The sequence below is a fragment of the Cygnus olor genome, chromosome 4 (genome assembly GCF_009769625.2).
Source record: "Cygnus olor isolate bCygOlo1 chromosome 4, bCygOlo1.pri.v2, whole genome shotgun sequence".
NCBI classification, from domain to species: Eukaryota; Metazoa; Chordata; class Aves; order Anseriformes; family Anatidae; genus Cygnus; species Cygnus olor.
In genome coordinates this window covers 66,292,542-66,319,985 of record NC_049172.1, presented here as the reverse complement: position 1 = coordinate 66,319,985, position 27,444 = coordinate 66,292,542, and the positions used below count along the sequence as shown (strand labels likewise).

The following is a 27,444-nucleotide window of genomic DNA, read 5'->3' as shown; positions in this document are numbered from 1 at the left end:
AAATCCTTTGTCATTTGAAATCACAGTCATATTCTTCTCAGGTTTCATTTCTATACATTGCATGTAAGACAGGCTCTGTTAGTTTCAGTTTTGAAGTATGGTTTGATCCTGTTGAACTAGTTTCCATTATCTGTATTTCTCCTATGCTCTAGTTTCATATTCTAGTTTGACCAGAAGTGACCAGAAGAGCCGTCCTCAGGGCATGATTTCATTGTGGAATATTTCCAGTGTTTATATGTGATTGAATAAGGAATAAGGACAAATAAACATTTACAGCCGCTGGGTTTGTTTGTTTGTTTGTTTGGTCTTTTTTGTTGTTGTTGTTTTGGTTGTTTTTGTGTGTGTGTGTTGATCTTCCCTTGCAGGACACCACATTTGCCGTTCACATTTTCTCTGGGTAGGGTTGGTGTATTATTGTTGATTATTTATTTCACATTTGCAAATGGTATCACAGAAAAGTTTTAGTTACAAAAATTTCCTTCTTATTTAATTTTTAATATGCCTTTATAACAGTGACCATCACAATATTTCAAAGCTTTCTTGATGTCTAAGCTGACAAAATGACTGTTCCCAACAACCTTTACCCAGAATTTGCATTTAAACTGGATGAGCTCTTTGGGCTTAGAGTGGGATGGAACTTTTTTACTTCAGATTCTTCCTGTGATCATTGTGAAGCTATATGACCCCTTCTCTGTCTTTACTAGTTGCTCACGGTCTTTGACCTTTGTAAAAGGAAGCTATGAAATTACCAATGCCACAGATTTGGTAGGATATTATCCCACCATTTTCCATAACGTTCACAATTGTAGTCTCAGGTTTTTGATTTCTTCTTTCTATGTTATACCTGTCCATAAAAACACCCTCCCTATGCTGATAGTTAGGAAGCAGCCTATTTGCTTTCCTAAACCTGCTCATTAGTGTGCTGTGCACAAATATATGGGAAAGGAATTAGGCCAGTAAGTACCAAAGTCTCTTGTTTTCATTTGGTGCAGTTCAGGCCCTTAGAGAATATTGCTCCAGAGGAAATGGTGTTTCTTTATTCACAGTGCTGCTTGTCTTGTCTGCACAAGTACCTGGATGAGCTTATAAACTCCTGGAGTAGGAAGGTGACTGGGGAATAAAGGCACTTCTTGAGCTAGAATAACCACCTCTGATTGAGGGCTCTGTGCTGCTTAAATTCAGATTCTTCTTTCTCATGTAATACACATGAAAATGTTTCTCAGAATTAATTAAAGACCATTTCTTGCTACACTCAGACCCTTTGCTTGATATGAAACAACTTTTGTTTAGTCTGAGTGACACTTCCAAATAGTTGTGTAATAATCTTTTATTACAGAATCTGAATGAAACAGAAATACCCTGTTTGTGTTTCTGCCTCATTCTTTTTTGCATTTTTTTTTGAGTTATTTCCTTAGATCTTCTGTTACTTACATGGGGTCTGCTGTTTATTTTCACTTCTGCCTTCCATAGATTTGGGATGAAACTCTTTCTATGGTGCATCCTGTGCTGCAGTTTTCTCAGTTTTATTTAATATCTTAAATATCAATGAATTAAATGCAAATTAATTAAGTAACTCTGGTCCTGATGTGATTCCTGTGTAAGTACTCTCCAGACAGTCTTCAGATCAAATTGTGGAGCCATAGGACGCCTTGAGTCATTCTTTAACTGTGACTAAGTCTGTTCAGATCCTTTCCCCATCATCAGGTTGTGGTTTCTGAGGCTGGAATCTGTAGTCACTGTAAATACCAATCACTTTTCCAGAGATACCTTTAATTAGATATTCACTCCTAAGTCAGCAGGCACACTCCTAGGCAGTCTCAGACATATTTCCATTCTCAGGAGCAGTGTGCAAAGCCTGTACCTTGCTGTTCATCTTAAACCTTCCACTGTTCAGAATCATCCTGAACACAAGCTTTGCTTGTGCTTACGTTCATCTTCTGCCTGGTGGTCACTTCCACTAGTAGGCAATCCTGCACCTGACTGTTTCTCTGAGCGCATTCATCTCTTTTCTGTATCTGCAAACACCAGACTACCAAATGCCGTTGGCTGATAGTTTTGCAGTAGTAAAAGCCTTATTCCATCTTGGAGACAACTATAAGAGCCTCTTACTACTCCTTACTAGTCCTGTGAGCCACACTTGTTTGTTATTTGGCTGTCTGGTTTGCTGTCCTTTGTCAGATGTGCTCAGAGTCTGAGAAGTGGAATTGTTAGACTTTTTTTCATGTTATTTGGCTCCCAGTTTCTTAGAGTCCGGATGACAACCTGAGAAATTGTCAACCCTGAAAACTGAAACCTTGGAATACAAAGCTGTGGTCGCATGAAGAATTCTCCTTGTCTTCTGCATCTCTGCACTCAGGCTAATATTTCACTCCTGCACAGCTCAACATGCTCTTAATATCCCATGTAGTCAGCATTTTTGACCTGAAAAATCCATGGTCCATCCACGTCCTCAACTGCTGGCAAAAAACAGCAGTTTATTTTTAGTGCCTTAGTGATTTTGAGTTTTTCTAAAGACTTTCATACCAAGTCCAAGTGTGTGGTGAGTACTCATGCCCAATTTCCAGCCTTTACTGCGGTGTGATGAAGCCTCGTTGAAACGTACCGTCAGGAATTTTGCCAATTGTATTGGTGCTCAATTTCTCAATTCATTTTGCCTTCTGGACATTCACTTTTTTTACATCTGGGGAGTGCGATCATAATTGCACGAGCACTCTTCCCCCTCCCAGGCTGAAGATGCCACAGGGCTGTACAGAGGTCAGCTCAAAGCTTGCTCTGGCACAAATGGCACGTGCATGTGTCAAGGTCTCTTCTTGAAAGCCCACATTTCCCTGCTGGCTTCTGAATAGCTTTATTATGCATCACCAGTGTGTGACCACTCTTCCAGTCTCATGTTGCTGCTTTGCAGCATTGAGGGGTAACATAGCAGCTGGCTCCACAGTCCAGCTGGATCTGAACTGGTGGCTGATCTAATAACACGTGTGAGCATGGCTGTGGAATTGCTGGCAGCCCTTGGCTCCAGCATGGGTGTACTGACAGTCTTTTCCTCTGGTAAAGTCACTGCTTTTCACAGTAAACTTTCACATCCTAAATCATTGCATAAACAGAGGTGTTTCTTTCTATTTCCTACATAGTGTAAGGCTTCATTGGGGTGTAAAGTGATTTTATAACCTCAAACTCTGGAGGATGACATTTCTTCTCCTCTGCCTTTTATACTACTTTTCACATTATATGCTAGCATATCTTCAGCAGGTATCAGATAGACTATCCCTAAAAAAAAAAAAAAAAAAAAAAAAAATGTTATTACCTACCTTGGTAACCCCTGGACAGAAGAGGGAAAAGAGGGAAATGAAGTATTTTGTATCCTAGGATAAAGAAAGAAAGAGTTCATTTGTGGTCCGTGGAACACAGAGGGGCAGGTGGAGAGGTAGACTATAACAGACCATAAAATTAATATCTCCACTAAGTCTGCTTCATAGTATCCAGTAGAACAGTGAGTTTTTATATCCAGGTAAGTATTGCTTATTTCGAGGTATTTTTTTCTTTCTCTGAGCAATCCCTCCTGTAAATTGTTTTCAGGCATCCCATGGACAACCCGATCTTTAGTGTCTTCAGAGATCTTGGTTCTGTAATATAATTATCACCCCTTACGATTCTTCATTTCAAATAAACCATCTCTCATTTTGTCTCAGACCCAGCTCCTGTCAAACATCTTTATCTGTTTTTTCAGTGTCACTGGCGTTATTCTGGGCAACAATGTCTCACTCATTTTTGTCCCTTTTCCTTCAGTGATATAAAAATAATGGTAATTTTTTTCTAACTCAGTTCTTATTCCTTTGATTGAACAAGATTTGTCTTGAAAGGCAGCATTCTCTCGTTTTCTTCCCTGTGGTCTGTTGTAAAAAAATAAAAGCAGAAATTTGTGCTAATGCTTTCTTTGCAGGTTGCCAGGTCTTTCCTCCTGATACCACTCAAACTACACATGTTCTATGGTTGTTATTTTTTTTTTTCTGAGACTTAATCCTTTTATATAATACGTAAATAGTTTAGTGTTTTTATGGACTTTTTATTTTCAGATAAACTAATGAAAAATTATTCAATCAAGAATTATTCCAGTTCATAATTCATAACTTCACCACAGGTCTTCCACTGAAAAACTGCCAGGTTAAAAACATTAAGCAATACAACTAACAATATTAAAAAAAAAAAAAAAAAAAAAAAAAAAGCACTGTAAATATTAGTAAGTAATATCAAAATGTTCACCTGTATTTTTTATATTTCTGGATGCTCAAAGATATACGTATTCCATAGCTCCCCAAAGATGTAGTTGTTTATGATACAGACTTGAACAAGGTATTTTTATTTTGTATTTAGTCTGTTGGATTTTCTTTCAGGATTAAATCAGCCTGCTTTAATCAGAAAGTATTCAATGTTGGATGTTTCTGTTTCTCCTAATATATATATATATATATATATATATATATATATATTATTTTTTTTGTGAAAATGAAATCTTTTTATAATTGTTTTCAACTTCGTTATGGCAAGCACTGCAAAATGCATTTCAAAACCAAGGGCTGGTTAATTCAGCAATGGATTCCATCTGTGTTGACATTGGCTGCACAGCCCAGCCCGCCCCAGCTGCATGAAGTAACTGGTGCTCCAGCAGGGTCGAATTCAGACAAGCACCATTTGTGTTTCATTTCCTTTTTTCTTTCTTTCTGAATAACATTTTGTCTAAAAACAAGTATTTTTTTTTCCTGATCTTTATTGGAACCTCTTATTTATTTCTGGATAAAAGATAGCTTTGAAACCTTGTTGCTATGTCAAGTTAAAATTGGAATGACTCTCAGGATGGGTATTTCCTGGGTGAATTAGGTTTAATAATGATAGGAATTTCATATATCATCTACACACCTGGCAGGGAAAATAGTTTAAGGCTAGACCAAGATATTAATATATCTGTCTTATGAAAGGGGTGGTATGAATCTGCACTGCCCCAGGAAAAAGCCTTGACCCTGACTCACTTGAGCAAGGCTCTGCCCACCTGTCTGAAACAAGAAAATGCATACTCTTTTGAGGAAGTTCTCCCTATTGTACCCAACAATTCAGGCCACACAGACCTGACTTGTGCAGGTGTGTAGGGTAAAATTCACAATGTGCAGTCAATTTTCCAATGTTAACTAACATGTAACATTATGTAATGTCCGTTATGTCTGTTGCACAGCAGCAGGTAACCTTGAAAGGCTCATTTATTTTGTGATGATGTGCAGATTTGCAATTTGTGTTTTTCAGCAGAATCACAAGGTAACTACAGTAGAAGTTGTATTTTTTCATCATTTTGCTTATTTGATGGATAATTTCTCTAGCAAAACTGGTCTGTGATGAAAACTCATTTGGTTCACACTGTAGATAACAGTAATTGCTGTCTCTTAACTGTAATTGACTGTGACATACTAAGTTTGCTACATCATTTGATATAGAAATAATACTAGTGTAAATGTCAATCCGGCCAAGAATGTTTGTGTTTAAGCACAAATCAGTTCATTAGTCATACGGAAATTTTTGATTTTACTGGGCAGCTTGGTGTGCGATGGCAAGTTGGTGCTCGATCGTCTGAAGTACAGATTTATTCCTTGCCTTTGTGCAAACTGGGAATTCATAAGCATGTACCTGTGAGGCGGAATAACCTACTGCATATAAATGTAACTACAGAGCGCTCTAAGACTCATCTGCTGAGTAGCTGAGAATTAGGTGTCTGGCACAGTTGTTTAGTTGGTGTGGAGGTGTCTGGCTATGAAATGTGGAAAGACGAATCCAGCCCTGAAAGTGCCAAGGAACTAATTTCAAAACAGTCTATGTCACATGTTATTAATGCTCACGTTCCTCTCAGGTAATTTTAGGCCTATAGCCAAAGAGGAACGTAGTCACTGCAGCTTCACTTATGTTATGTGGAAAAAGGCTTTACGCCTCTCCTAGACTATTCAGCCCACCTGAGATCTGAACTGTGCTCTAAAAATGTTTGTCCATCAGCAAAGCCCACATGACTAATTTCTTACTTAGATATCTCTGTTGATTTCCTGATGTTGAGTGGATCAGTCCAATGAAGACAAACGCCATTACATCTATTTCATTACATGACAAAGAGAAAGATGTATTCAAAAACAGTTACTGCAGAAACGAGACTCTGCTTACAAGTTACATTTTTGTGATAATGCAATAAGCCACTTGTATTGGAAAAAGACTGAAGTATTTCCTCCAATATGAAAATATGGATCTAAAAACTTATGGCAAATATGAATGAGTTCTATAAAATGCAGTTGTTTTGGTCCTTGCTAAAGAAATAGAACAGTAAAGTCATATGGAAGAAGTCATAGAGTACTAAATTTACTTTGTTACTATATCAACATACCAGCAGTTGGTCAGTTTTAAATTTAAAACAGGCTTATATTTAGAAAAGAAGCATTTCAGAATTTGACCTGGTATTTGAAATATTTATTTTATCATATAATAGTTTCTTGATGTTCCAAACTATTCATCATTTGTGTAGCTCAGTTTTCACCAAGTAGAGGTACTTTTTAAAAATTAATATCTATATTAAGAATTGATTTGCCCTTGAAAAACAGAATACATCATTAAAACATGATCTAGATTATCTATCCTTGATCTCTGCCAGACCAGGCTATTTAACTTTTCTAAACTGTGCAACCAAAGCGACGCTTGCTACTGTAATATGAATTATTTTAGATGTAGAATACTAATAAATAAGGCTAAACACTATAAAATGTCCTATGTACATAAATCACTTTGGTGTATAGATCCTTTACTTTTCTAGTCCTTAAATAAAGAACTGTATCTTTTCAACATGGTAGATCGTATAGTATTTATATCCCTGAAGGACTCAGTTGGAGTACATGCAAGAAGGTTCTGCTTCCTTTCCATGAATGGAGGTAAAGGGATTGGCAATAATGATAGGTTGTGAAGTGTATCATTATGTTTTGAAGCATAAATAAGTCACTTCACGTCTTCAAATCTCAACCTCTACTTATTATTGTTTAATCATAAAAGGAGCATCATAAAGGAGCTTGAGATTTATTTTTTTTTTTTCCTTCTAAATGCTGCTACCCTGCATGTCTTATTCAGAGGACAACATCTAATTCACTCCTCCAGAGATTTGCCTTTAGAGATAGTTAAGGCAAGATATAGTTACATAGTTATATATATATAAACCCAGTAGCTAGTCCTGACTATATGTATATATGTGTTACTTGTAAACTGATAATGAGCAGTTGTTCCAACGATGTTTATTTTAACACCTTTAATTGCTTTCTCTTTTTTTTTCCTTTTTCCTTCCTTTAGCCACCAGATAATGGGCCTCCACCATTACCAACATCTTCCCTTCCTGAAGGCTATTATGAAGAGGCAGTGCCACTTAGTCCTGGGAAGGCTCCTGAGTACATCACTTCCAGTGAGTAGTGTATAACCAGATCAGTTTCAGAGCAAATGGTAATTCTAGTGTCCTTCGGCTTTTTTTAGCATTCAACAGCTACATCTCTTTTAGTGCCATGGTAATGTGTCATATGCGTGGTTTAATTGTCCTCACTGTCATAGGTTGTTTTGGTGTGCACAACTGTTTTGGTGTGCACAAACAAGGCTCCTTTTAGAGGAAACTAAACCTGGAGCTCCAAGTTAGGTGCACATGTGTTTTGACTGCTATTGGAGACAGAGTCCAATTTAGCCATTAATCCTTTGGACATATTTGAAGCATGAATGTGATGGGGACGTTTTTACTAGGGATCCAGAGTTAAGTATTGTCCGGAGTAAACCCCTCTAACCTACCAATAGTGTAAATGTAGATGCCTCAGAATTTGGTGCTGGTCTGCAGATCTCCTGGTATGTTCCTATTGCACTGAATTACTTGCCAAAGTAGACAAAGAAAATAAAAAACACCTTTTCTAAAGTGAGTAACTATTGAAAGGATGTGATCTGCAGCATTTCTGATGATGTATTGTGGTTAGGGGTAAATCATTCATACTGGCTCCCATAAGCCATGCTTGATGAACATGTCACTATTTCAGTGACTAAATATAGAACTTAGAAGCATGATTTAGTGGTGGACTTGCCAGTACTAGGTTAAAGGTTGGAGTAGATGATCTTAGAGGTCTTTTCCAGCCTGAATGACTGCTCGTTTAGTGCAAAAAGCATAGGGTTGTCTCCCAGCTGACCACCAGAACTTCCTTCTGCAACACAAACACTCTTTACCAAATTCCGGTACTTATCCAAAGACTGATTGCACTTAAGAGGAGATAGGATGAGAACACTGATGAAACGATGAAATGACTGCTGTGAGAATGTACACAGGGTCAGTCAACGCAGTTAGCTGTCATTATGTACTAACAAATTGAAAAGATTTTCCTTTTGCTGCTCTTTTTTATTGGCTGGGGTAATTTATTACTTGTGTATGGCTGATTTATCACTAACAGTTATTTTTTTGTGGCCCAAATATTCAAGGGATATCAGCCCCCATTTTATAGCTGTTTTTATTATTTGAACCAGAGCAAATGAACAAAATAATATCTCTGTCCTTAAAACACATGCATAGGAGTCACCTTGGAACATTAATTATTCATTTGTACACTGTGTGGCAGGGAAATTTGTCATTGTGCATTAGCTCTAAACATGATAAACAAACCAGGGTAGTTGGCAGCTCTTAATTTACCTAGGAAATTGAAGGTAAGAAAGAATTTTATATAATGCAAAGTAATTACAGGAACTTAGCAGGGCAGCAGAATCACTCCTCTCCTCATGTCTTCCCTTGGTGGGTGGACATGATGGGTGGTCCTGCTATACCCTGTGAACCGCTGACTTGTGTTTTGTCATTAAACAAGAGCTATGCTCAGGCAGAAAAACATTAGTAGCACAAAAATTAATAGCACTGCTAAAGGATTGCCTAGGAAAAAATATGGCACAGTATGAAACTGATATCTTATTGTACTTAACAATCCAAACCCATAAAAATATTTAGGATATCAGTCTTAAAAGTTCATTAGTAATTCTGTAATATAAATGTATATATATATATATACCCAGATATCTAATGCTTTTTTCTGTTGTAACTTGTCATCTGCCCTGCTGTGATTTTGTTGTATATTCTTATGTCCTGAATTCATCACCTTTTTAAATTTGTATTAAAAGTTATCCATTCTTCTTTAGCCATAATAAAGTTGCTTTTAAATTCAATATTTCATTACTAATTTATCTCCATTCAAGCAAAACTTCCACTGAATCTATTGTATGTGGTAATTAAAATAACCCAATAAAGCACTATAGTAACCAAAGATTATAACTATATTAACCTGTAACTTATCAGACTGATTGAGATAAAGACTGTATCAAAGAAAAGTTAAGAGTATAAGAACTGCAATAATAAACTGTTAAGTAACTGTTGGGATAGATATAATTATCTTCAGTAAATATTCCCACTGAGTCTTTTTGTAATATCATTAACAACAAGGAGGCTTCCGTAATATAATATAATACCTATAAATGGTTAAAGTCAATCAGACTTTATTGATTTGACAAAACTGCTTCATTTTGGACAGACCCTTTTCATTTTTTTCCTACGAAGTCTCTCCTTTCTCACCACCACCGCCACTCCAAGACCCAAAGAGTGTGCTTACTTGAACATATACAGAAGATGTTTTCAGATCTTAAATGTAATTTCCAGTCCAGTCTATTCCCTTAGCTGTTGTGATCAGACAATAAGAGACAACAGTATTTAGTCACTAGTAGCCTTTACACAGTTTAACACAATTTAGCATATTTAAAAGGAATTTTGCCCTTTGCAATTATACATACATGCTGGATTTTTCTGGATAACTTTCTGAATGTCTGCTAGATGTGTTATGTATGAGTAGTAGAATGCCTATGCTATTTATGTTAAAATAGTCACTTTACCATGTGAAAGGAAGACAGTTTGTGTCTCAGAGCCTAAAAGCTTTGTTTTGGTTATCATTTCAATGTTTAGAGAAACAAAGAATAGAAGTGGGATGTGGCAAAGAGCAGCAAAGGCTTCAGCCCAGACTAAATGAGTACTTCACAGTGGACAACCTTCTTGGTGTGAGTCACAGAAAAACCTCTTCACCTAGCCAAGAGTCCTGAGACCCAGAACAGAAACATGAGCAGTTTCTGGGCAGGATATGGCAACAGGTCCCCAGAGATCCTGCTTTTCTCTCTGAGGACGGGAGTCCAGAAGTGTCAGCCTCGGAAGTACCTGTTGGCTTTCATTCTCCTATAAACAGAGATTTGAATGAACCTGCAGCTGCTGTGCCAGCAGAGTTCCACTGCTGATCATACAACTTATTGCTATCATGAAATCTACACTTGAGCTGCTTGTGAGCCACTTGGGAAGTACCTGTATGATATCACATATGGTGACAATATCTTATGTAGTGAGATATGGTATGACTACTCTGGTGGCATTTTTTCATTTAATTGGTAGTACAGTATTGGCAGAGTATTATCTGAACAGTATTAACATATCTCCGTATACAAGTAGTAACTTGTTCTGCTTCATGTCAGCCCGTATAAATTTTGAAGTTTAAGAATGATCTTATTGCCAAAAGTGGAACAATATCACAAGTGAGGTAAAAGATGGTTGTAGAAAGGGAGCAAACATTAAATGAACATTATGACAGTGGTGTAGCTGCAACAAAAGCTCACTAGTAAATCTGAAAAAGGGACAAGGAAGTTATGTTTGGACACCTAAGTATTATTTTTCTTGGAAAGGGAGAGGGTGAAGTTAAAGATGAAATGCTTTATGTGAAAGACGACCAGTTCCCAGAGGGACAGCAACTCTAGGTTTGTCTGTTAGCCCATTCATACCATTGAAAGACGGCCTTCTTGAAGATGCTGATTTAGTGACTAGATCTTACATCTTCATATTTGGTAACACCACATGAAGAATTCTTCCTCTACTCCAAACAGGTTGGCATTCTACTCTGTGTTTGAGTTTGGCCGATGAACTGCCAAGCATTTCCTGATGTTTCTGTGTGAATGTTTGTGGGTAGCCACTCCAAAAGGAGGTCAGAGGGAGAACATTTTGGTTTGGTTCTGGTTTGCGTGTTTCTTTCCTTTTTTTTTTTTTGGTTTTGTTTTCTTTTGTTTGTTTTTGTTTAGGATTTTTTTTCTGCTTTATGGGTAGAAAGTTAAAAGAGAAGAGTCTGGTGACTTCTACCAAATCTTACACATTCTTTTAAACAAATATGAAAAAAATAAATGCTCTGGAATAAATGTTTTCAAATCTGTCAGTTTAAACATCTAATCTACATTTTTCCATCTGTCTCTTGATTTTTCTAAAATAGGTGAAAAAAATGTTGTGTTTTCCCATTGATAATCATCTGTGGCATTTACCACTTTCCCATATGGAGCTGCCCCAAACCAAATCCTCTATAGTAGAATTGACCAGAAGACAACAATTCATTTTCAAAAAAAGTTTCATGAGCTTGAAATATATATATTATTTTCCCTTTGAAATGAAGATATAGTATTCTATATAAGCTTTGTGAAACTACAAAACGTATCAGAATATTTAAGCTTGATTTGGAGTTGTAGATATCTGGGTATAACCCATTGTGACTCTGCACATAGGTAGGGACCGTTTCAGAATAAGCTCTCCAGCCATTTGATCTCTTGTTCCCTTCCTAGTTGCTGCGGGTTTCCCTCTTGTGTCCCAAATTGTGTCCTCAATACCTAGCTAAAGCAAATGAGAGATTTTCTTCCTTGAAATATTTGGATGAAATTTCAGCTATTGAAAATATTCCAATTGTTTCTCCTCCATGAGAATGGAGAAGCACCACCTAAAATTCTAGCTATTTATTCCAAGCTCATTCTTTCAGTTAAAATTCCCAAGGCGTCAGCACAGGTCTTCTGTAAAATTTCATAATGGAACTGCATCTTTTATTCAATTAACTTAATGTAGTGATATTACTAAGCACTGAAACAGTAGTTTGTTGATGGCTGACATACAAAAGCCTTAACTCAAAAGGAGCCCTGTTGAGTTTTTCAATTATTTCAGTATACTTCATGGCTAAATGTTTTAACTTGACACTTTTATGCTTAAAAATCCTTTTCTTAAAGATTATGACTCGGATGCCATGAGCAGCTCTTACGAATCCTATGATGAAGAGGAAGAGGATGGAAAGGGGAAGAAAATGAGACATCAGTGGCCTTCTGAGGAGGCCTCTATGGATCTGGTGAAGGATGCCAAAATCTGTGCCTTCCTGCTTAGAAAGAAACGATTTGGGCAATGGACCAAACTACTGTGTGTTATCAAAGAAAACAAACTACTGGTAATTTTTATTTTTATCTGGCTGTATTTTCTTTCTACCTTTTAGATGATGTATTTATTTTTATAGGAATTTAGGTTTTGGAATATGTTCTGCAAACAGTGGCCAAGTCTACAGTAACCTTACCAAAGAGTTCGGTTATGATTTACCCAAGAATCAGAGAACCACTATAATTATAAGTGTATCATATAGCCCCATAGAACTTAGATTTTTATTTCACTTAAACCCAGTCAGTACCCTGATACAGGAAAGAAAGTCTACCCTATTAGCTGCTACTATATTTCATTTGAAAAAAAAATGCTGAAACTGTAAATCCAATCTTTCATTCCCTGTGGACCAAAAATCTCATAGGGAGCTTTGTGTATGAACTGTTGGATCAGACTGCTGGAGAGAAAAGTCCCTTGTTAGACTGAGAACTCACTTGGCAGCATATGCTGTTGTAATGTATACACTTTAAACTAAACCTACACCATCTGTTCTGCAGTAATTACAGATGCAGTATTCACATGATGCACAGCTGCATTATAGAAAGGCAAGAAACAAGTGGATGTATTCTCTTAAGCAAATCTGTTATGTTTCTTTCTAATTGCAGGCACCAGTAAAAGATTCTGAAAGTTAGTAAATTATCTGCTCATAGAAGTCTTTTTGTTTTTTGAAAAGAGTCTAATTAATGGAGACATTCATTTCTGTGACATAAAAAGCAACCTAAGGCTTACCATAATAAATCATTTGGAGTCTTAGACACTCCCTGTCTTCCTATCTGGTGCCTGCAACAGTTATAGCTGTTTATGTAACTGGTATTTACTGTAATATCCCAAGTATTAAAAGCTGATTAACAGATGATAGAACATTTTCTGTAGAACCTCATTATTCCATACTAGTACAAGACAGCTTAGGTGTGTTTGTTTACAAGTACATTTATGCTTATGGCTGTGTAGGAAATAACAGGATATGAAATAGCAATATCTGGGTAAGAAGTTTCTGAAAATATAGTTGGAATTCATTTCTAGTTTCCCATGGTTACAGAGGATTTAATTTTTGCATCCAGCTCTATTTAATTGATAAAAGGAATGTTGAATATGATTTAGTTTGTATTATATTGTTGTAATGCCATTATCCTTAGCCCACATTTTTATCAGCATATAACAGAATCATGTCAGATTTCAGGACCATCAGATAACAGCTTGAAGAGAAGAAAGAAGAAAAAGGGAAAGAAACATATTTTCTCAGAAGTCACACAGTATTTCTTCTAGAATTATGTTTGTTGTTCTATATAGAAATATGCTATCTTTTTCTCTTTTCATTTCCTTTAGCCACAGGTGTGCTCTGAAAAGCTTTTTTCTCTTTATAGAGAGTGTCTTTCAGTAATTCTATAATGGGGATTAAGAAAGTAAAAATCCCAATAGGAGTCTAATGACTAAATTACACAAGATTGGTTTATGGTTTGAAGGAGATATAACTTATGAGATATGCAAGTAAAACGAATAAATATTCCTAGGGATTAGAAGTTGCCTGCATAATAATGCAGCTGTCATCATAAAATATTTTAATTTGAATTAGACATTAAGAATAACACTTAGTAGGGAATTGTTTTTCATGTAAAGTCACTTATACATAAATACTTCAGTTTTAGTAATTATAAATAAAATTTCTAATTTAATGTAAAGGAAAACATATGCTGTTGATTGCTTCTTGAAGTGACTAATGCTATATGTTTTCAAGGTTTCATAGCTTGAAAACTTAAGTTTTTTAATGTTACAAACTTAAAATCTGTGACCAATCTGGAGAAATTTTGAGTTAATTGGCCTTGGAGAGGAAGGGAGGATCATGAATGGTTTGCAGAGAGTGGCTCTATTTGTTCAGCCTAAGTTGAAGTGTTTATAACCTCTAACAGTTACTGTACTCCTGACAGTTGCATCATGGCATGAACACTGCCTCAGACATGTAAAATCTGTATGTGTTTTTCCGTTCACATTTATACTCAACTATTCTATGTATGCATATACTAGTCAGTGCTTAATATCAGATACCGTTTTAGCTTTCATGCTTATTTGTATGAGTAAAAGCCCAATTTACATTAGTATATAAAATTACTGGACATTCATACACACAGTTAAACCTTGCTCTGTAGTCTGGCAGTCTGTGACAGCTTTACAAAACTCATCTATACTGATGTGTTAGAGTAAATAGGGACTAGTTCAACGGGACAAGTGATGCAATGTGAAACCCTGCATCTTCAAATCACCAATTCAAACATAGAGCAAGTCGTCAGTGGTACAGCACGAAATGGCTGTTCATTGGCAGCACTTGCTACTGAGGGAAAAACACTGGATAATTCACATAGTTTTAGGCAGGACCTTAAAGGGTAAACCAACAGTTATGTGATTTTGTGCAGTGACTGATTAAACCAAATTAGTTGAAAAACTACAGTCCTGTGATTTTCCCCCCTCTCCAGACTGCAACAAATTTTGTTACTTATCTCAACAAGGCATCTGCCTGCTCCTTTGTGAGGGCAGCTTGTGAGCACTGGTGTAGGTTTGCCTTGATATGCTGGAGGGCAGGGTAAGCATCTGGGTTTGAAAGTCGTAAACTGTACAAGTGTATTCTGCTGGTACATGTGAACAGATATCCAAAATCGCCCTCTTCCTACCTGATGAAGGTCAAGGTTGAGTCATAAAGATAACACAGAGAAGCTTAATGCCCTCCATATGTTGTACCTGCAATAAAAGATCTCTATTAATGTCAGTCTGGAAGCAATTTTGCTTTACAAAGAGGATGAAGAGAAATGCAAAGTTAGCATTGGCTGAACTCTGGGGTATGTGGTAAAGAGATGTGTGGAAAATATTAAAAATAGCATTTCTATATAATAACAGCTTTCCCCTAAAGTTCAGAAAGGTGAGATTTAACTTTTGACCTTTGCATTTTGCAGTGTTACAAAAGTTCCAAGGACCAGCAGCCCCAGATGGAGCTGCTCCTGAATGACTGCAGCATCACGTACATCCCCAAAGACAGCAAAAAGAAGAAGCACGAGCTGAAAATCTCGCACCAAGGAGCAGATGCACTGGTTCTGGCAGTACAGAGCAAAGAGCAGGCGGAACAGTGGCTAAAGGTAAGGAGTGACTTCTGACCAAGAGCTTTCCCACCAACAAAGCACTTCTATTGCCTGCTCATTTGCTGTTAAATCGGAGATACAGACAGTAGCTTTCAGGCAATCTAGACCACTTAAATCCCATCCAGTCTGGGACTGCAGAAATCCAGACTTAATGCTCAGGCCTTGAAGCAGCTCTTTGGGCAACCATAAGCTCATCACTACACAGCTGCTGTGCTGTGGTTGCATATGTTTTTCACTGCTAATTGCACAATAGTCTGGCACCAAGAAGGGAGGTGGCAATTCCCTTCCATTTACATCTCCAGCTCATTATCTGGAAAGCTTTGGTGACTCAGATTCCCTAATATGAAGGGACCTGGCACCCAGCTTGCTTTTTGGAGTGGTGCATAAGCATAGCTGACAAGGCTGTCTTGCAAAAATTCAACATACCACCATCACAGCCATCATTTTTTAAACAAGCTAACCCTGAGGAGATACCTGTCTGAATTGTTCTGGAGGGAGAAAAATTATTCAAATTCTAGAAGTCAATTAAAGTTGGCTGACTCTCATTGAGCAACATATCATCTGTTACGGTTTGTTCTGGGAAGGCAGAATTCTGAGAAATAGGATTTTGTCATCTTCAACCCTTTTCTGTTCAGTGTCTGAAAACGTGGAAAAACCTGGTGCAGGGGCTGCAGTTTTACATCCCAACCAGATTACTAGTATTTATACTGGACTTTGCCAGTTTCAGATATAGAGGTCAGTGAATGAAGTAGTGTGGGAAACTATCACTACATTTTTAGTGGCTTGTTTTAAGACCTTTAAATCCAGCCTTTTAAATGCATATTAAAAATCTGAATGCATAAGACTCATCAGGCATTCTCCATGCTGTGCTCTGATCTAACCTTATATGGTACTTATGTGCTAAGAATAAATTGTATTTTTCCAAACACAATTGAATTAATCACGTAGGAATTTCCTGATGACAGTTTTTTTCTGTAGAAGTGGGAAGACATAAAATGCAGCTTAGGAGGTATGACTTCTGCTGTGTGCTAATTGACCAAGTGGAAAATTAATCTGTAATTTCCTATTTTGCAATATTTGAATATACCGTTGGGGGGTTTGCAGTATGTCTGCTTTTGGTTTTGACTGGGAGTTTGTATCTTATCTTAAACATGCACTTTGTGTTGTCATTTTAGTGGAAACTAATCTGTATTTGTTAGGCTTCTTCTAACTCCAATATCTTGTTTTAAGTTGTAAAATATAGTAGCATCCAAGTGTCCTATTAACTCACCTAGAGTTTGAAAAATACTGACTGAAACGAAAAGAAATTCATCAGTCATATTCTTTTCCAAGGGAATTCCACTTCAGTTAGATCATACTAACTCCACCATTATTTCCTGTCTTGTTCTAAACTTGAGTTTAGTAGAGCTGAATACATTGGCACTTATCAGACTTTATTTCATAAAAATTGTTGGGTTTTTGTTTTGTTTTGTTTTACTTTGTCTTGAAAGCATTCTTCACACAGGCAGAGCAGTGCTAGGTTTTTCTATATCCCAGATGCACTCTTGCTATTTAAAAAAAAAAAAAAAAAAAGGTTTTGGACATTGCATGTTAGCACAATTGTGTGTGCCAGAAGTGAATGGCTGGAAAGTATGCTTATCTGCAAAGCACGTGGACACAGACTGACAACACTTTATGTAGTTTCTTCATGCTGCAAAGCTCTCTGTTAATAAGCCTGTCTCAACTACATGGCAATGCTACTGTACGCTCAACTTCCAAGTCCTCAGTGCTGCTGCATTCTATACAGTATAAATTAAATTGCCAACCCAGCAGCTAACCAAAAACAGTTTGTGGAGCTCTTGCAACAGCACCAGGGTTTTCAAGAAATATGGCTCTTCAGAAAACAAGAAGCATTCATTCTGTGTTTTTAAAAATTTAAGAAAACTTTTTTTTCTTTTTAATTTCGAAAATATCTTTTTTTCTTCATGCATCCCTTACTTAAAATGAGCTTCTGAAACTCATGTGTAGATTTATGTAGTAATTTCTTATACTGAGCAAGAGATTACTGTTTTGTCTTTGAAGAAGTGGTATGAGCTTCTTCTGCCTGTCATTCAATAGGGCATGAGCTCTCTGCCCCCCCAGCTCTCTGTCATCTATGCGTGATTTCTGTAGGTAATAAAATGGACAGATTCAGAGACTAATGATGAGAAGGGTCTCTGCATCCATATTTTTTAATCCTAACACACCTTCTCTGTCAAAGATACTGTGCCAATACATGCCAGTGGAGCCATGTTATCACTTGGCAACAACAGGTTCTCATGAAGAAATTCGTATGTAAGTAACAAATTAAAGCTTTACTCTTGAGCCTGAAAAGCTCAAAATGGATTTGGAGGCTAGACTTTCCCATGAAAGCTAAAACAGAAGATCTTTTTAAAGTCAAATGTAATCAGTATAAAATATATTTGCTTAAGCAAATAATTTAAAAATATCATTTGGAAGACGAGATATTAGAAGAAGTAGAACTGAAGTAAACGCAGAATATTTTAGACCTTTTTTTTAAAGATGACACCAAGAAAACAGCTGATAAAGCTACTGCAAATTGAAGTCTAGACTGGAAACCACAAAGGGAGTTTCAGGTTTACCAGTTAACAAATGCTTGATGAAGAAAAAGATAGCTGATGTCACCAAAGAGCCTGTCAAGATTTCAGAGCATCGAGTGTAACTAGTATAAAATCCAGCCTAGAGCTGAGATCATAGCAGTAACACAGTGTGCAACATAAAGCGGTGGAATTTTCCAAACTTGAGTCCTAAAATGTTCCCACAAAAATGTACTTGAAAAAATGTATGCAGTTACACACTCTGACCCAAACATAAGCTTTTTCCATGTGCGCTTGAGTATATGGGCATCTGTGTGCACTTTTGTGCATTTGTGGTCAAGTGAGGTCTTAAATCTTCCTGTTTGTCTCAGCACATCCAACAGACCCATGGAAACTACACACTTATTTGTCAGGATCCCTGGGACATGCTACATTAAAAATAAAAGGACTACTAAGGAGATTACAAGAAGATGCTTGTTTAGTGGCTTCATTCATACAGATGAATGTGTTCTGTGTGCAGGACCTTCAGACAAGGCCACAGAAAACTGCTCTTAGTATTAAAAATACGTGAATGCCAAAGAAATTAAGTTCTGAAGCAGCTTCTTGTAGAAGACCAGTGGAAGAAGGAAATGGTCATGGTGTCCAACCCCAAGGCCTTCCCTTCCTCCTAGCAATGCCTCCTGCAAAAAAAGTATTTCTGATTTATCATTCATCATTTATCTATTGTGCATCAGAGGTAATCTATCATTTGGAATCCTGGCCTTGATTTTCTTTTTTTTCCTAACATTATGCTCCCTTGGTTAACTGTTCTTGTTTATGGTGTGCAGCCATTTTGCATCATCTCTTCATTTTAGGGTTTGTAAGAAAGAAAAAAATCAAGATTGTGTTGTTCATAGACCCTGCAACGCTCCTCAGGAGAGTTATTCAGGTTGACCTATCCAACTTCCATCTCAGTATGTCATCTCCAGTAAAAGTCTTTGAAAAAAATCTTTTTTCACTGCACTGAGCTTAGTGAGGGAGCCAAGTAACTTCTGGGCTCCAGTCTTAATGCGTACTGAGTTTTACTGAAGAATAAACTACTGTCACAGCTCTTTGTTTACCAGTTTAAATCAGCACAAAACTGGGCTCGTGACTGTAAACACTGTATGCTTGCTTTTACTTTCTATGGGAATTTCCAGCCGAAGATCTCAAAAGACTTAAAACATTACTTTCTTGGCTTAAGTAATGTTCCCCAAAGAGGTTATTATCTGCATGGCGTAGCTGAGTAAAGTCAAGTGCCTTTAGAGTGACTGGATAGAAGTGTTAGGGGATGCGTGCTCAGTACAACTGATTTCCATACAGTGCTTCTTGGTTTACAAGTAACTTCAGGAACTCACGGTGTCCCAGGGCAGTCAGGCTGGGCTCATTCTGCACCACACATCAGCGCCAGCAATGGAGGCATCGCCTGGAGGTTCAGAGGGCTGAGCTGCATGTCAGAGCTGTGGCCAGCCTGCAGGATTACTTGTACACTTGGACAGCAGGAATACCCTGGCTTTGCTGGGGGTGGCCAGTGACCCCATGAACCAGTGTGTTTGTATGACTGGCACCTTGGAAAACAATGTTACTTAAAAAAAAAAAAAAAAAGAAAAGAAAAAAGGAACTACAAACATCCTATTTGCTTGTTTTCTCAGAGAGAAATTTTCTTTACATTCCTGGGTACGATCTCAAATACAAGCTGTTGCAGATCTCAGAGCAGAATCTGTGAGGGCTGTGACATGGTCCCCTGCTTTCACCACTAGACAGTATTCCTTATCTCTCCTACTTGCAGCTTGGGATGGTAAATTATTTATACCCAGCTCAGATTTATGGCCTGAAATGCAGCCTGCATCTCCGTGCCACCTTGCAGGGGCAATGCTCCCCATGCAGCAGTGATGCCTCCAGCCACCCCATGCCTCCTGCCCTGTCTCATCCAGTGGCCATTATATGGCCAGTCTTTGTGGTAGTGATGCAGAAGAAAGGATACAGGGTTTGTTTTGTTCAAACATGCCAGAAAAGTATTTTTAAGGGGATATACAGACACTAAAGGTTTGCTGACTACTAGTTTGCTGGAATCTCATCCCCAATTTACTCAAATGGCAATAAGACAGAAAGATGAATCTTTTCAGGCTTGAGGATGATGTTTTCCAGTACACAAGGTAAAGGACGTTTCTTTTAAGGACTTACAGCACTGGTAAGGTGAAAAAATTCTGCTTTTCCTCTAATTTCTGTAATTTCTAAATTACAAATTTCATGGTAAACTCCATGGGGCATCTCTTCTACTTCTCTGTAAAGTGCTATTAGAGCTTTGGTGCTCTGTTAAAGAGGGTAAGATTGACACTAACATATGTAGTGCATAATGAAATTAAGCAAATGTACTTCAAGAAATGAAGCAAAACTATCACTTTTCTCCCTAATTACTTCTGAACTTACTCACTTGCGATGTTACTCCTTTCTTTGCCTGGCATGGGAGACAGTGGCAGTCATTAAATTCCTGTGAGTTTCATGAAAACAAGTACTGGGTGGACAGGAGAGGCTATATGATCACACCCCTGTGGTAAGCACAGTCTGTGCCTGAACTCATCCAATGGTATCCACCGGGACAGAGGTTCACAAGCTCCTCAAACACAAGGGGGGGCTTTCAGTCTTATTCCTTATCAGGTACCAGAGAGATTAACCACAACAACCCAGCTGCAAACTTAGTACTTTTACTCAGAATTTGCTGATCTTCTTTGTGGGAGAGTATGGTTAGCAAGCAGCTGACTTTTTGGTTTTACTGCATAGCTTGTATTTTTTTTATCTGGTGACATGGTGTTTGAAGGTAGCTTGAAAAATCAAATTTGATTCATCTGACTTTGCAAGTAAAAAGAATAAAAGTAGGGTAAGTTATTTTGCATGCAGTCATGGTGTGTCATTTAAAATAAAAACAATAATTATATAAATTTGTAGGTGAATGCAGGTATAAAGGTTTTATAGTAAACTCTACTGCTTTTGTAGTAAGATCTTCTAAAACAAAGAAATATTCCAGACGCACCACATGGCAAAAATTCCACTGACTCCACCCTTCATTGTCAGCTGACTTGGGCAGGGAATCTTTCCAGCTGCGTACCTGCAAATATTTCCCTTCTGTTCCTCATGTCACCAAAGTCAAAGCAATTCACTTCTATATCCTAAACCAGTGGATTCCTATAAGATAAATAAGCAATTGCAATACAGTTCAGGCTGCACAAGCTTTTTCCATATCTGCATTTGAAAGAGGCAGTTCTGAAGTCTACTGACTGTACTATTGTAACGGCAATTGTCATATTTAAAATTCTTGTGATGGAAGAACAGGAGATTATTTTAAATGTATTTAATTTTGAAGCTATCCAAAGATATGAAAGGTCTTCTGTTTTCGGATTATATTTTCTCATATATTTTAAATATTTTAATACATAGTGTGTTTTCCTGGCAGATCCTGTGCATAAATGTGTGTGTGTACGTAAAATACAATGCATTTGTGGTAAGAAAGAGAATGATTTCCCTTTTCTTATGTGTGGGAAAATTTAAACTATTAATGGAGTGTGGTCCATTACAAAGTATTCTCAGAACAGCCTTCCAGTTTGTGTCATTTTATTAAAAATCACACATTTGGGGATTCCTTTTTTGGAACCATTGAGATATTTGCTCTTATATTCATACGTTTCATTGCAGCAGATAAAAGTTTTCTGACCTCCTCTCCCCACTCGTGCTCACAAGTATTTTTTAATGAAAATAGTGTTTTGTCTTCATATGACTCCAGGAGATGGAACATCATAGAAAAAATTGACAAGGACTCTGAGTCTTGTGATTGAAATTATGCAAGTTGGCAGCACTGGTGGAATGTTTTATCCCTAAAATTTTGTGTTAAAGCTATAAGCATGTGAAAACCGCATTTATAATGGCAGCTGTCTGCAAACGTAATTATAGAGAGTGCATCCAGGCAACCATTATATATTTAAGGCATTTCATCCTGGTGAGCTCTGAAAGTATGAGTTTTACGCTGTGCATCAAACACAATTATACTGCCTATAGAAGGTGATAAGCAAGTCTTTGCCAGCGAACCCCTTGAGCCGAAATGAAGTGTAGAATCCTTAGATGTGCATTTTCTTCATATCTTGATGTGAACTTCCATTTGAGAGTGTGTCATTTTTTTAATGAAAATTTAATTACAACCCAATTAAACACTTTAGCTTCTCCTTAAATATGTGAGGTATGATAAGAACTGTATTTACTTGAGTGCATGACTTTGCACATACTATTCAGTTAGTGCTGCCAAATCATTTCCCTCTGTTCTGTCTGTAACTCCCATTACTATCTGCCTTTGCCAAAATTAACTAACTGTGTGGTGTGAGCAGATGCTGAAAACATGAGCCATTGAATCAGGGTCATGCAGGAGACAGAAATGAATGTTCCCAGAAACTGTATGGTCCCATTTCTCGAGGAAAACAGCAAGTTTACACCAAATTGAAGACCAGCAATTGAGAGGAAAGCAATATACAGAAACAATTTCTAATGTATTTTGGGAGAAACTTAGGGCTAAGTTTAACTCCAAGATGCAAATATTCCGGACCAGACACATCTAAATTTTCTGTTACAAAGCATGCCAAGTGCCATGAATTTGATAGTACTGTGCTTACATTTCTGAGAAAAGATACAGGGAAATTCAGACAGCCAAGAAAGAATACTGAAACATTTTAAGATACTCATTCAGAAATAAAAATGTAGGTTCATTTCCCTCCTCTGCTTAGATTTTTTATGTGACATTGAGTGAGTGATTTAATCTTTCTTTCATTCCCAAGTTCTCCATCTGTAAAACAGGGTTTGTTTTCTTCCTGTCTTTATGGGATATAGTGCCTTTAATTCATGATGTGCACATGAGTTGTATCATTAGGGTCTCTGTAAGCCCATAAGCATTTTTTGTTTGTTTGTTTTGTTTTGTTTAGCTTTACCCTTAAATAGAACTTCAGTGCTGCGAAACGAACTTTAAAACTGTGTTCAGTAATGTCTTCATCTCTTTAATGGTTTCCACATCAAAGCTGTTCAGTTCAAAACTGGAAAGAGGTTGTTTGTTGTTTTTCTTCTCCTCCCTATTTAAAGAAATTTGGATTTTGACAGTAAGCTAATTGCTGTTTTCCCTGGAACTGGAAGTTCTCAGGCCAGGTCCTGCTCACTGCTACACAGACTTGCTATAAACAGGGCAAAAGGAGGAGCCATGTGAATTTAAAGGGGAAATTTTGCATGTCTAGCAGGAAAGCTTTTGGCAGGATAGAATGCCTTTCTTTCTCAGCTACCCTGTCTCTGCTGTCCTTGTGTGGCTATGTGAGTGTAAAGAGTAGTGTATATAGAACAGAATCACAGAATCATTTAGGTTGGAAAAGACCCTTGAGATCACCAAGTCCAATCATCGAACACTACCAAGTCCACCACCAAACCATTTTCCTTCAGCGCTACATACAAACATCTTTTAAATACCTCCAGGGATAGGGACTCCACCACCTCCCTGGGCAGCCTAACCACCCTTTCGGTGAATAAATTCTTCCTGATATCCAATCTAAACAACCTCTGGTGCAACTTGAGGCCGTTTTCTTGTGACCAGTCACCTTTCACCTTTTCACTCTCCTCACTGCAACCAGCCTGCTGGGCCAGTGCTGTTAAATGGGCTCAGTGTCCTGGGCAGCCCCAGCCAGTTTTAAACTCCCTAAAACTGGTGAGTGACCTTGCTTGGTGGTGAGCAGGGCTGGGAGCCTGGCTGCTGCATCTCCCACCTGCCCACAGAGCGTCCAAAATGGTTATTCATTTCCTTCTTACATCCATTCTGGGATGCCTTTAATTTGCAGCGTTAGCAGTGGTTAGATAAATCTGAACTGGGCCCACATGGTCAACGGGGTGTGATGTTCTGCCAAACGCTGCTCCCATCCCGTAGGGCTGTAGGACTCCTCTGCTGGTACCTCCAGCTCCTGGAGCCGCTGCTCTGCATTGGCTTGTCCCTGAGGCTCGTGCTGGTGCAGCAGCCAGCACAGGCAAAGTCCTGGTGTTCCCTGATGGCACTCACCCCTGTGCAGGGGGCTCCCCACATGGAGAGCGTGACCTCTGCCTCCCCGCAGTCATCCTGGGCAATGCTGTTGGGCTCCCAGGGCATGGTTTGCCTCGGGTTGCACAAGTCCCCCTTCAGACTCATACAGTACACCGGCAACAGGCGGCACTGCGTGGGGTTCTGAGCTATTCTCCTTGCCCTGCTGGAGAAGCAAGGACAGGCAGCAGAGCTGTAGCTCCACAATGAGCGATGAGCGCAGTTGGAGCCCATGGAATCAGCTCCTCAGCAAAGTCCTCCCCAGTGCTGTGGCAGTCAAGCTGTCAGCACCTCATGCCCGCATTTCCTGACCAAGTGTAGTACAGACACTCACAGACAAAGCATTTGTTCAAGTAAACAATATATATTGCAATTTTTGCAGAGGTCAAAGCTCCCGGAGCGAATGGACACTCCCCAGGAGGCCAGGTGGTCACTGTCCAGCTGGAAAGAGGAGTCTCTGCTTCAAGCCTCCCTGCAGCAGTCTCTTCAGCTGCATAGGGTGTGCCTCTCCCAGGGGTGGTTTTGCTGTGGAGAGGACACAGAGGAGCAATTCCCACTGCCCACTGAGCAGCATCCTCTCCATGGGCAGCATGCTCAGCTCTGGGGCATGTGGCAAGCAGGGTGTCACTCAGTCATCTTTGTAGCCACCGTAATCATCGCTGGTGTGGGGCTGGGAATCCCTCCTGTGCATGCTTGCCACAGACACGGTGGTCAGGAGGTGCGTGACAGCTATCTTCAAGGCATGGGTGGCGAAACTGGTGCTTAACAGGATACAAACACAGAGCTGCAGATGTCTGAGGTGGAAGGTGTGCCGAGCATGCCTAGGTGTTTCCTGAAGAATCTCTGGCACAGCGCAGCTCTGTGGCCACCTCGTGCTGCTGCTAACAATGGCCTCTGCCTACTCGAAGGTCAGGAAGGTGTCTGAGTTGTGTTGCTTTACCCCAAGCATGATCTCGATGGAGAGGGTTTCCTTGGAGGCGTTGGTCAGCCTGAGCTTGCAGAAGCGGGTGGAGGGCAGCACTGTTAGCTGCAGTTGGGATGACTGAGGCATAACCACACAGGCTTCTGTCACCAGCTCCTGGAACCACTTTGCCATTTTCTGTACATCCAAGTAGGAGCCACTGCAGAGGGTGTCCAGGAGGTTTGGGTCCTGATTTTTCAGCTCGTCCTCAGGACGGTGGAGGAAGCACAGCATGTCCCCCAGCAGCCGCTCCCGTGTGCACATGCACTGCAGCTCCACGCGGAGGCAGGAGTTCCTCGCCAGTGTCTCTTCCCTTTGGTGCCCAGCTCCAGGTGGAAGGCGTGCCCAGGGGGTGGGTTCAGGGGCACAAGCAGGCAGTAGATGGTGTCGTTCTCAGTGGGACCGAAGGCGCTGCCCACCTCAATGGGTGGCTGCAGCCGTGGCATGAATTTACTCCTGGGAAGGGTCTGGCAGACGCAGAGAAGCTTGTCCACCAGTTCCTCCACGAGCTTGCATGTTTCTTCCAGGTTCCTCACTGGCCACTGCAGGTACCCACTGACAAATCTGCAGGCATCCAAAATGTCAGTGGGGTCTTCCTTGATGTCGTTGTCCTTCTTGCTTCCGGAGATGCCCTTCTTGTTTCTGCTGCCCAGTTTATGGCACAATTTCATGAGCATGCAGCAGAGCACAAAGAACAAGACAAGCTCTCTGGTCAGGGCCCAGAACTGCCAGTGGTTCAGCACAGATAGGAGCAGGGTTCCCACATGCACCCAGCTGTGCTCCCAGTCCCTCTGCTCCATTTCCAGCAGCAGCTGCATCATGCGCACTTGCAGCTCCTCTGCACGCTGCCGCATGTGCTCATTTGTAGCTGCATCTAGTTCATCGCTGACCTTCTGTGGGCTATGTATTAAACCCAGGAACGTCAGGGTGAAGAAAATCGCTGAAACCATGGTCTGAAAGAGTTGAGAGAGAAACGAGTCAGTGGGACTGGGTGGGAGCTGGCTGGTGGCTGAGGGAGTTTGGGCAGGAGCCGCAGGCCCCTGGGGTCAGGTAGGAGAGGGGGTGAGGGAGGTGGGAGGCAGCAGGGACTGCAGCCAGAGCTGGCGGTGACAGCCATGAGCCCTGCCCTGCAGGCTTAGCAGCCCCTTGGGGGGCCAGCGTTTGTGCCCTGGCCATCCCCAGCCCAGCCTTCCCCCCGCTGCTTCACTCACCTCGCCAGTGGCTCAGGCCAAACTGCAGCAGCGCTGCCTGCTGCTGCCTTAAAAGCAACCCCCACATTGTGACACGTCCTCTGTGGTTTCACCTATGTCCCCACCCCGCCGTAGGCCCGCCAGCCCTGCCCTCAGTCCCCACACAGGCCGTGGCATAGCCTGAGTGCCGGAGCCCCTTGAGCTCCCTTTGCACGGCCTGTGGGAGCCCCCAGGGCCGTCTATGGAAAGAAATTTGGGTGATGGAGCCCGTGGACGCTGTGCTCCTCATGTGCCACCTGGTGAGACGGGTCGGCTCCCTTGGTGCTGGCCTTGGTGCCTCCGTGGCAGTGGCAGCTGGGTGCTGGTGGCCATGCAGGTGGTGGGACGGATCTGTGTGCCTGCTGTGCTGGCGCAGTGATTTGGAGGAGACATTTCTGAACGGGGACAAGGCTGTGCGGGAGGGGAGGTGCCCTGCGCTGCAGGATGCTTGTTTCTCCCATGCCTGCCTGTGAGGAAAAATCTCAATAGTTTTTTCAGACAGGATCTTCTATGAAGCTATTTTATTCGTGATGGCAATGTTGAGCATCCTGCATGCAGGAGTGCCCAGTGAAAGTCTATCACAACCTTGTATTCCCTATTCGCGGGACCTCTCGCAATTTTTTTTCAATGGTCTTGGGAATCTGGAGAGGTCCCAGTTGACTGGAAGCTGGCAAATGTTGTGCCAATTTTCAAGAAGGGCAAGAAAGAAGACCCTGGTAACTACAGGCCTGTCAGTCTCACATCAGTGCCTGGTTAAATTATGGAGAAAATTATCCTGGGAGTTATTGAAGCACAGCTGCGGGACAATGCAGTCATAGGTCCCAGCCAACATAGGTTCACGGGGGGTAGGTCCTGTTTAACGAATTTGATTTCCTTTTATGATAAGATCACCCATCTAGTCGATCAAGGGAAGATTGTCCCGCTCTGCTCTGCACTGGTGCGGCCTCACCTCAAGTACTGTGTGCAGTTCTGGGCACCACAGTACAAAAAGGACATGAAACTGTTGGAGAGTGTCCAGAGAAGGGCTACAAAAATGGTGAAGGGCCTAGAGGGGTAGACATATGAGGAGCGGCTGAGGTTACTTGGCCTGTTCAGCCTGGAAAAGAGGAGGCTGAG

At 40.0% G+C, this 27,444-nt stretch overlaps 1 protein-coding gene across 6 annotated transcripts in view; it reads left to right on the top strand.

The window, feature by feature from the left end:
• Positions 1-27,444, top strand: part of AFAP1 (actin filament associated protein 1) — a 116,486-nt gene that overhangs the window by 61,397 nt on the left and 27,645 nt on the right. For all 6 annotated transcript variants that reach the window (XM_040556913.1, XM_040556912.1, XM_040556909.1 and 3 more), the window contains exons 4-6: positions 7,357-7,465; positions 12,136-12,347; positions 15,274-15,453. In XM_040556913.1, coding sequence (XP_040412847.1) covers positions 7,357-7,465; positions 12,136-12,347; positions 15,274-15,453 — 501 coding nt within the window. The remainder of the gene's footprint in view (positions 1-7,356; positions 7,466-12,135; positions 12,348-15,273; positions 15,454-27,444) is intronic.